Source organism: Trichomycterus rosablanca, chromosome 15, assembly GCF_030014385.1.
Source record: "Trichomycterus rosablanca isolate fTriRos1 chromosome 15, fTriRos1.hap1, whole genome shotgun sequence".
Taxonomy (NCBI): Eukaryota; Metazoa; Chordata; class Actinopteri; order Siluriformes; family Trichomycteridae; genus Trichomycterus; species Trichomycterus rosablanca.
In genome coordinates this window covers 27492740-27503843 of record NC_086002.1, presented here as the reverse complement: position 1 = coordinate 27503843, position 11104 = coordinate 27492740, and the positions used below count along the sequence as shown (strand labels likewise).

The window sequence follows — 11104 nt, the reverse complement described above, 5'->3', positions numbered from 1 at the left end:
TGTAATGACTGACAGTATTGTTTTTGGAAATATATTTTGTATGGAGTTTATATTCTTAATTTATTTTATCTTCCTGCAGTAATTCGGTGCAGTAAAAAAGTATTTACCTCATTTTCCAGTGTTCTCTATTTTTGCACTGGTCACACTTGTACTGTATGTATCAGACAGATATTAAAACAAAATGTGTTTTAATCAATGGTCTTATTTATTTAAAAATGATGTGTGTGGATGAGGAAAAGTAACTGCACCCTTAGCTACTAAATCAACCAGTTAACCCAGTTCTATTAACTATTTGCTTTGAATAAAACCTTTCTGGTAGCAGGCAGCAGAGATTTAAACTCAGATGTAAAACAAAATGATTAAAATCTACCAGTTTGAAAAGGAATACAAAGCCATTACTTAAGCTCTGGGACTCCAACAAACCACAGTAAAAGCCATTATGCACAAATGGAATAAAAAAAACTTGAACGCCTAAACATTTGCCATCACTTTAAGCTACACTAACTTAAGGGGCCCTAATTTGTTTGATCAGCAATGCCTTACATCTGATGTGTCATAAAGCATAAACTAAACATTATGTGAATTGGTGGGCTTCTTGATATACAAATGCAAATATATGCAGTATGAGAATATAAAGAAATATATTTAAGTGTACTTAAATAACCCCATTACGGCTTAAGGCATAAGACCAGCCTTACAAATTAGGGCTCATGGGGCACATTTTTAAGGAAGGGGGAGGGGAGCAGGCATTCTTATTATTTTTCTTTGTTTTTCTTCTGCCATGGGAAGTTGTGACATTTGGCACACAGTCTTTGGGGGCATTCCTCTAATTTTTTTCATCAAGTTTCATGTCAGCACCTTATAACCTCTAGTGGCACCATTGGGTCAAATTTGGAGGTGCATTGACCCATGCTACTGGTGAATCAGATGGTTGATTTTTAAATCTGAGGTACCATTGGCACGAGTGAAAGTGGGGTGGGTAAAGGATATACCCATGGCTGTAATGACATGCCTCTGGGCTTGTGCTTTTACTAACCCCTCTCTTACTGGTGCCATATTGCTTAAACATTCCAGTGTGAGGCACAATAAACTTACCTGTTATGGATCTGATCGTGAGCCTATCTGCAGCTGGTTTGACTGGTCGGATTAAGTCTTTTACTTGGGAAGAGCGCTTCCCACTCAGGGAGTGGGTACTGCAGTAGTCCCGTCCATGCACTGCCTCAGTTAGGTCACCAACAAATTTTGAGATACTTGAGCACGTTCCAGACATCTCTTCTAAGTGTGAGGTCTTTAACTGATGTTTTAATGGTCTGAAACCAAGTACAGTATTCAGAATGACATTTTCTCATAGTCAAGAACTTTAACACAATATGTCTAACATTAGTCTGGTTTATTTTAATTTAACCTTAATGTGTAAAGTAAAAGGACACCACACTATTAGTGTTATGACCCAGTCTAAGGAATGGCCATAACATTAATAAAGATATGCGGAGAGGTGGGAGGAAAACATAACGGAGCAAAAGATGACAACTAAGTTGCAAAAAAATGGAGTGTGTTTGTGTGTGTATGAGTATGCATGCGTGCGAGTGTGTTTATGTGTGTGGTTCTATTGAGTGTGTGCGTGGTAGTGTACGTATGTGCATGTTAGTTTGTGTATGGGTGTGTGTGTGTATGCGAGTAGTTACGTATCACAGCCTTAGTGTGTGTAGGTATGCATGTGTGACGGAGTGGACGTAGTTTAAGTTGCTTGACAATGCCACCTAGGGGAATTTCACCCCTAGGAAATATAACTGGCACTTAAGGCCCCGAAAGAGACACCCAGGTTCGAACACACTTCGAGACCAGAGACGTACTTCCAACACTTAGTCAATTTTATTAACAATTGTTTACAAAAATTTCCACACGAGACAAGCCACGTTCTGAGACAGACACAATTAGTATAAAATGATTAGCGCATCACACTTAATACTTGATGGGTCCATTTTCAATTTAAAAACAAGACCAAGGCAGGAAGGAACAGGGCTGAGGGCTTACCACGGCAGTGAAAAATATGGAAGTAAAGGAATCTCCTACACTACACACCACACGTGATCACACCGCACACCTCAATAACAACCAAAGTGCTCTAGACTGCAGGGCAAGTGAAAGGGGTTCCACCACCAAAGTCCGTCTGCCTCCTGCTTTGGCCCACAGTTCCTGTCCAGCCAAGAAGAAAAAGAGAAACAAATAATTATAAACACAACAGGTGGTGGAGGGGGGCAAAGGACACTTATCTCTCTCACTTCTCTCTCTCAATGAGGTAAGCACAGGGTCCCTAGTCTCTTGCAGCCCCCTTACACCACACAAACAAAAGACAAAAATAGAAAACACACATACAACAGTACTCCAATAAAATAAACCACAAATCAAAATAAATGGAAACAATCAATAATAAACAAAATGTATTTATACAAAACAATAAATCAAAATATGAAAAGGCAAAGTCCGACCAAACAGTAGCTCCAGCAAAACACTAATGCAGGCAAAACAGCAGCACTCAGGGAACTGGAACCGGGCCAGCACGATTCGGACTAAAATACCTAAAAAATACACAACAGCTAAAATGATCAACTCACACGATAACCAATATAAGAGTAGGTACAGATCATACACCTACCAGGATACAGCAATGCAGTTTCCCACGCAGTGAAAGTCAGAGTACAGACCCAGCAGACACAGCAGCTACCGCAGTCACAGTAGTGCAGCGTGGCCACTATTATCACCTCACTGAAAGCGAAACACACCAACAGAAATGCAGAGAAAACCCACAACATAGCACCGGTACTACAAACACAAGCCCACATGGCTTTTAATCGTTAAGAAGCGATTCACCGGGAGACACAAAGCCGAATTCGTCCATACTAATCGCCACCGGCACGGACGTCAGATGCCCCGGAAGAGGAAACAGCAGGAAGTGCACCACCAGTAGCCAACCAATGCCCATACTTACAGCATGGGAAAGGACCGCCCAGCAATTTAAAGTACCTACAAATCATCCTCAGCTGGAGAGCAATTTAGATTAAATTAATTAAAAAAAAAACATCCTGCTACACTTTGCAATAACCTGCATCTGGATTCATGTGAATGCAGCTTTTAACTAACTCTCTCGGCTGTCCACGTGTGAATTGCTCTAGGTAATACAAACAGTCTTTGGAGCTATCATGCCTTAACTCCATGCTCAAATGCTCTAACAAATAAATAATAGTCAAGGGGATCGCCATTAAAGTAGGAATGTCTAATGGAGACAACATAGACATTTTTTATTCTTCACTAGAGCTCACTGATGTTCCACTGACGTTCCATTACCTCACTTAATGCATGTGCATGTGGTGTTTCAACTGATTTGTGATCATTTACCAAATCAGCACCATGCTCATGTTCACTGAATTTGCATAGGCCGATTTAATGTCCATACCATGCTGAGAACTCACAAGTGACAGGCAATAATTCTCAAATGCATCCAGTACCTTCAGCTTTGCATCTGTTGCAGCAATTGCAGTCTGTAGCTCTAGCTGTTCTTTTTTTGCCCTTAACTCATCTTCTTGCCTTTTAATTTCTTGGGGTTGACAGGTATTTCTGTCCAGGTATTTTATTTCAGCCTTGCTCTTTCTCTTGTTGACCACCACAGTAGTGGACACCCCTCCATGTCCATTTTGGGCTCTGCTTTAAAGTGGTTCGGACAATGTTCTATAAAGTCTTCCACTTTATCAGTGTCAGACCTCCTCTTTTTCGAGGCCATTAGGCTTAGACTTCACTAAATAGACTGGATCATTATTCGAGGGCTACATCACTTTAAACAAGTGGCATAAGGCTGGCAACACCACTGAATAGCAGACATTGAAAATGAAATAGAAAGTACAGGATGTTTTAAACATGTTAGTACATTGTTATTAATTACAGAGAGAGACACTCACTACTTTCCTGTCTGTATGTACAAATGCCTGCACACACATAGATGATCCAGGGAAGAGTGAGCAAGACGATTACACAGGGAGAGAACAGACATGCATAAGTAAGTAGACTTTCAAATTCCATAAATAGACAGAGAGCAGGAACAGACACACACATATACATGTAAAGAAAGATTAAACACACACACACAGGAAGAGAGAGAGAACCTTGGGTAACGCGAGAGGTAGCACATCCACACAAAAAAATACAGGTCACTCATACACGCGCAGAGAAAAGAGGCACGCACACAGAGCGGAGGAGCAGAAGGAAAAATAATTAATGTACCAGGCAACTTTTTAAAGTAAAACTTACCATTTAAAACACAATTTTAATCCATCGTTAGCCACGAAGGTCCGAAGTAAAAACCCAGCTGCATTAATTGCGTAAATTTTTTGTACGCATTACTTCAAATGAATTGCAATAATTAACGTGTTAATTTTGACAGCACTAATATAAACAAATGTGGACTTCCAAATTCAGAAATAACAAAATTATTCAAATAAAAACATATCCACATGTGACTACAACCTAAACATAAAAAACTTAAATTATTAAATTATCTAGGGGCATTTTGGCACCTACAGAAAGAAAGAGTTAACTCAGGTATCTGACCAAAGTGCAGAAAGGAAAGAGGAGAGGAAGTAGCAGCACTTATAAATAGCTATCAGCAACACATCTCTTGTTCTGTTTGATACATTTGCACTTCAAACACAGAAACTGGTCATCTTCGCATGATGGTAAGAAAGAATTTATGTTATTAAGTGTACTGTATCTGAGTAAAATACTTTAACAATTTTTACTTCTTCACACTTTTTAAAATGCTCATTTTAAACTTTATATACTTGTATTTAACTTTATAAACTTTATGTACCCACACTGTAGGACTTGTATATTCAGATAAAGGTAGTATCATAGTATATTACAGTTTCTAGAGATTCTACACAATGTTTTTTACTGCACCCATACTGTAGGACCTGTGGTGAACACTCCCTTAGTTTTTCAACACAGACGAACCCTGCATTTATGTTTAAGTAGTTTTAACTAAAATTAACATAAGAATGTGTGGTTTTTTTTTACATTTATCTGATTGTTGTGTGTTCCTTGTTTACTGCAGAGTCAGTTTGTGCAATTTTACTTTTATTTTTAAGTGTTTATTGGGTGAGAAACTCACACGTTTACCGTAACATCTCTAATACATGAACACTTCTTATTACCATAAATGACCTTTCTGTTTGGTTATTAAATAATGCTCAGATGATGCTTTAATTCATAAAATAAGGATTATTTTGTTTTATAGTGAAATATAAAACCCTGTATGAATGTATTTATTCATCCTAATAATAAATAAATACATAAATGGGTTTAAAATGTGGTTATAGGACAGTAATTTTCACACAACTCTCTCGACATCAAATCCAGTTTGTAAACATATTGTTAATCCTCAAGACAACTTCTTGAGCGCAGGTAGATATCTATACCATCACACAGAAGGTTAGTAGATTGTTATTGACATTTATTCACAGCAGTTCTGTTAAAGAATTTTAGTGTATAAATAATAGAGCTGGTCGTTCCTGAATCACCCAGGTTAATTATTCGAATCTTACATTTACATTTTCGGCATTTTCGGCATTTAGCAGATGCTTTTTTATCCAAAGCGATTTACAGTACTGTGACAGTATACAATCTGCGCAATTGAGGGTTAAGGGTCTTGCTCAAGGGCCCAACAGTGGCAACCTGGCAGTGGTGGGGCTTGAACCTGCAAAATGCAAATGCTTACAGACTACTTTAGTACTGTACCACTTAAGGAGTATCATAGTCCTTCCCCCATGGTAATTTATTTATTGTTTTGGTGCCACTGTGGCTGCCTGACTGGCTCAAGTTACCATGGCAATTTGTTGTTGACCATAACCCTCGAACCCTTGACCCATCTGATTGGTAGGTGAGTCCACCCCTCTTTACCCCCCTCCTTGTCACTATACCCCATGATCAAGATTCCACTTAGAAAAAAGTGTCAACATCTCATTGACAAGAGAAGTGTGAGGTGCCAGGAGAGTGCATGGTAGACAAGTGATATTTGGATGCATTTTCATGCAGTGAATCAATCGCAATCAAGATGTCAGTACATGAGTGACTCAGACTAACCCGAGTCCATAAAATGAACCGAATTTACCACCACTAATAAATACCACTGTGTTTTTATGTACAGGCCGCGGTGATGCTACCCAGAATTACACATCCCGTTTCTCTGCTGTTACTCATCAGCATGTTCGGTAAGCCACAGATCTTTAAAAGGTTTATTTCTGATCATTTATAAAATACATTTCCTAGAGAAGTTATTGACACTGATATGATATGTACACTGTGCAAACTCACCCTGTTAACCTTTAAACATCAAGCTTGGGAATTAAAGCAGGTTTTGTTGATGCAGAAGAACCGAACATGAATGATATACAGTGTATCACAAAAGTGAGTACACCCCTCACATTTCTGCAAATATTTCATTATATCTTTTCATGGGACAACACTATAGACATGAAACTTGGATATAACTTAGAGTAGTCAGTGTACAGCTTGTATAGCAGTGTAGATTTACTGTCTTCTGAAAATAACTCAACACACAGCCATTAATGTCTAAATAGCTGGCAACATAAGTGAGTACACCCCACAGTGAACATGTCCAAATTGTGCCCAAATGTGTCGTTGTCCCTCCCTGGTGTCATGTGTCAAGGTCCCAGGTGTAAATGACGAGCAGGGCTGTTAAATTTGGTGTTTTGGGTACAATTCTCTCATACTGGCCACTGGATATTCAGCATGGCACCTCATGGCAAAGAACTCTCTGAGGATGTGAGAAATAGAATTGTTGCTCTCCACAAAGATGGCCTGGGCTATAAGAAGATTGCTAACACCCTGAAACTGAGCTACAGCATGGTGGCCAAGGTCATACAGCGGTTTTCCAGGACAGGTTCCACTCGGAACAGGCTTCGCCAGGGTCGACCAAAGAAGTTGAGTCCACGTGTTCGGCGTCATATCCAGAGGTTGGCTTTAAAAAATAGACACATGAGTGCTGCCAGCATTGCTGCAGAGGTTGAAGACGTGGGAGGTCAGCCTGTCAGTGCTCAGACCATACGCCGCACACTGCATCAACTCGGTCTGCATGGTCGTCATCCCAGAAGGAAGCTGACGCACAAGAAAGCCAGCAAACAGTTTGCTGAAGACAAGCAGTCCAAGAACATGGATTACTGGAATGCCCTGTGGTCTGACGAGACCAAGATAAACTTGTTTGGCTCAGATGGTGTCCAGCATGTGTGGCGGCGCCCTGGTGAGAAGTACCAAGACAACTGTATCTTGCCTACAGTCAAGCATGGTGGTGGTAGCATCATGGTCTTGGGCTGCATGAGTGTTGCTGGCACTGGGGAGCTGCAGTTCATTGAGGGAAACATGAATTCCAACATGTACTGTGACATTCTGAAACAGAGCATGATCCCCTCCCTTCGAAAACTGGGCCTCATGGCAGTTTTCCAACAGGATAACGACCCCAAACACAACCTCCAAGATGACAACTGCCTTGCTGAGGAAGCTGAAGGTAAAGGTGATGGACCAAACCCAATTGAGCACCTGTGGCGCATCCTCAAGTGGAAGGTGGAGGAGTTCAAGGTGTCTAACATCCACCAGCTCCGTGATGTCATCATGGAGGAGTGGAAGAGGATTCCAGTAGCAACCTGTGCAGCTCTGGTGAATTCCATGCCCAGGAGGGTTAAGGCAGTGCTGGATAATAATGGTGGTCACACAAAATATTGACACTTTGGGCACAATTTGGACATGTTCACTGTGTAGTGTACTCACTTATGTTGCCAGCTATTTAGACATTAATGGCTGTGTGTTGAGTTATTTTCAGAAGACAGTAAATCTACACTGCTATACAAGTTGTACACTGACTACTCTAAGTTATATCCAAGTTTCATGTCTATAGTGTTGTCCCATGAAAAGATATAATGAAATATTTGCAGAAATGTGAGGGGTGTACTCACTTTTGTGATACACTGTATGTCTGTTGTGTTGCAGGAATCATTGATGCTCAGGATGGATGGGGTGTGACTTACACTCAGAAATCTATCTGTGCTCTAAAGGGATCTACAGTGATCATGGACTGCACTTACACATACCCACCTGGTTACACAGTTCAAACAGTTTTCTGGAGTAAAGAACGGCTTGGAGAAGGTATAGAGCCTCCTGATCTGGCTTCAGACCCGGAGTACAGAGGTAGAGTTCAGTACATCGGAGACAAAAATAATGACTGCACTCTCAAACTGACTGATATTACAGAAAAAGACCAAACAACATATTACTTCAGATTTATAACTGATAAACCTGAAGGAAAATATGAAAATACAGATGGAGTTCAGCTTCACGTTACAGGTGAGACATCAGATAAATAACTCACTGTACTTTATTCACTGGTAATCATGATTCATCTAACAGTTGCAGGACACAATTACAATCACCTAAATACAGGAGTAGCTGGAAAAAAATAGCACACCTAAACTTGATTACTACAGCCCTGTTAAATATAAATGTCACAAAAAAACTTTACAATGTGAATTAGTGAAAGGGCAGGGACTTGGCTCAATAAGCAGTCTAGACAATTCTGAAGTCAGTGGTTAAGGTACTGGACTAATAATTAGAAGGTTGCTGGTTTACCCCCAACTTACTTTGTCTTCTAGTATGACATTGTGTATGAGAATTTAAAATGTGAGAATAGAGGAAATGAAGAGGGGGCAAATACTTTTTCACAATACTGTAGTTAAACAGCTGATAGGTTTGATAATTAAATGTGTAAAATCATTCACTGCATGTTCTGCTCACGTTCTCAGATCTTCAGGTGGGGGGTCCAGAGGAAGTAGAAGAAGGAACTGCAGTAACTCTCACATGTGAAACAACCTGCAGACTGACTGATAATCCAACATACACCTGGTACAGAAATCAACAACAACTACAAACCACAACCACCTACTACTACTACACCGAGCTTTATCTGCGGTCAGTCAGGATGGAGGATGGAGGTCGTTATCAGTGTGCTGTAGGAGATCATCTCTCGTCTGCTGTGACTCTTAATGTAGGATGTAAGTACAGATTCATTCGTTCATCCTCATAAAAGCACCAACACTGAAGCTTCTTACTGAAGGATTTTACTGAGCTGTGAGTGCTGCAGAAAAACTAACTGCCCCCTCAGACACTCAATATAATCACCAAGACAATTTAGCTTTAAAACACAAACAGCCTGGTGTGCATTTCAATTCAAACAGTCACCTTTAAGTTTCTACAGGAACACTATGCCCCAATCTGAGCTTATTCAAAGAAAGACGCTAAAAGCTGTTGAAATATATCAGCAGGGAAAAAGTAACAAAGCCAGACTGATTGTCAGACTCCATTATTAATCCATCATTAATGGAGCTACAAAGCAACAGGAGAAACGTTTACAATCCACAAGATCAGATCTGATGATGGAGGAGAATATAAATGTTGGGCCAGGAATGAACACGGAGATCAAAACTTTACTGTAAATATTGATGTTCACTGTAAGTTACTGATGATGCTCCATTATAACCTTTATTCACGTCTATACATTTAAGTTTTTCTCCTTTAAAGTCTCATTATTTAAAGATCAAATGAGAGAAAATTTATGTCTGAACTACAGTTTGTTTTACCTCTAGATCCTCCGAGGAGCGTTTCGGTGTCTGTCGAACCTTCAGGTGAAATAAAGGAGGGCAGTTCGGTGACTCTGACCTGCAGTGCTGATGCTAACCCCCCTGTGGAGAACTACACCTGGTATAAAGAACAAACCTATAAAGGATGTGGAGAAACCCTCACTGTTAGGAACATCAGCTCTGAGGATGGTGGAGAGTACAAGTGCATGACCAGCTATAAGAACCAGTTTAAATACTCTGGTCCTGTAGCTGTAAAGGTTTTGTGTAAGTGGTCGACTGAGCATGTGCAGGAAATTCCTCCACCTCATCCTTAACCTATTTATATTTACTATTTTTACAATTTGATCGTTTCAGATCCTCCAAAAAACATCTCAGTGTCTGTCAGTCCTTCAGGTGAAATAAAGGAGGGCAGTTCGGTGACTCTGACCTGCAGCAGTGATGCTAAACCAGCCGCCTCGTATCAGTGGTTTAAAGGAACAACCAACAAAGCAACAGGAAAAACATTTACAATCCACAAGATCAGATCTGATGAGAGTGGAGAATATAAATGTCTGGTCAGGAATGAACACGGAAATCAGGAGTCCAGCATCGTAAATATTGATGTTCACTGTAAGTTACTGATGATGTTCCATTATAATCTTCATTCACTTCTATAATGAGACTCCTATAAAGTCTAGATTAAATGAGTTTTTGGAAAACTTGATCCAGGATCACACTAAAGCTAAAACCCTTTTAAGAATAAGAGCTAAAAAGGCGAGTGTGCTGAATGTATTTATGGGGATTCAACTCCACTCCAGTATGATGTTTCGCTCTGCTTATTGTATCACGTCTTTATAATTTGGGTCTATTTTATATGTGTCCTAAAACAAAAACAAACTTGCTTAAATTACCAGTTTTGCTAAGTCGAGTGATGGAAGATTAAGGACGTGTAACCAATATGATTAGAGCTAAACAAACATGTGCAGCTGAACTACAGTTTGTTTTACCTCTAGATCCTCCGAGGAGCATCTGGGTGTCTGTCAGTCCTTCAGGTGAAATAAAGGAGGGCAGTTCTGTGACTCTGACCTGCAACGCTTTTTCTAACCCCCCTGTGGAGAACTACACCTGGTATAAAGAACAAACCTATAAAGGACGTGGACAAACCCTCACTGTTAGGAACATCAGCTCTGAGGATGGTGGAGAGTACAAGTGCAAGTGCATCTATAAAAAACAAGTCAAATACTCTGATCCTAAAATTCTAATGGTTATGGGTAAGTGGTCGATGTGCAGGAAATTTCACCATCTCACAATTAACCTATTTTTATATTTAATTATTTTACTATTTGATCGTTTTAGATCCTCCTAAAAGAGTCTCAGTGTCCGTCAGTTTCTCTTCTTGTTTGGGTTCCTGCGACGACTGGGGAACCTAG

General features: G+C 40.0%; 1 protein-coding gene across 1 annotated transcript; it reads left to right on the top strand.

Annotated features, from left to right (window-relative positions):
- Window positions 1-6205: 6205 nt before the first annotated feature.
- LOC134328449 (B-cell receptor CD22-like) lies at window positions 6206-11104 on the top strand. The gene is made up of 8 exons (XM_063009543.1): window positions 6206-6260; window positions 8053-8406; window positions 8862-9110; window positions 9450-9566; window positions 9702-9959; window positions 10050-10304; window positions 10688-10945; window positions 11031-11104. Exons 1-8 carry the CDS (start codon window positions 6206-6208, stop codon window positions 11102-11104), a joined length of 1620 nt encoding a protein of 539 aa, XP_062865613.1.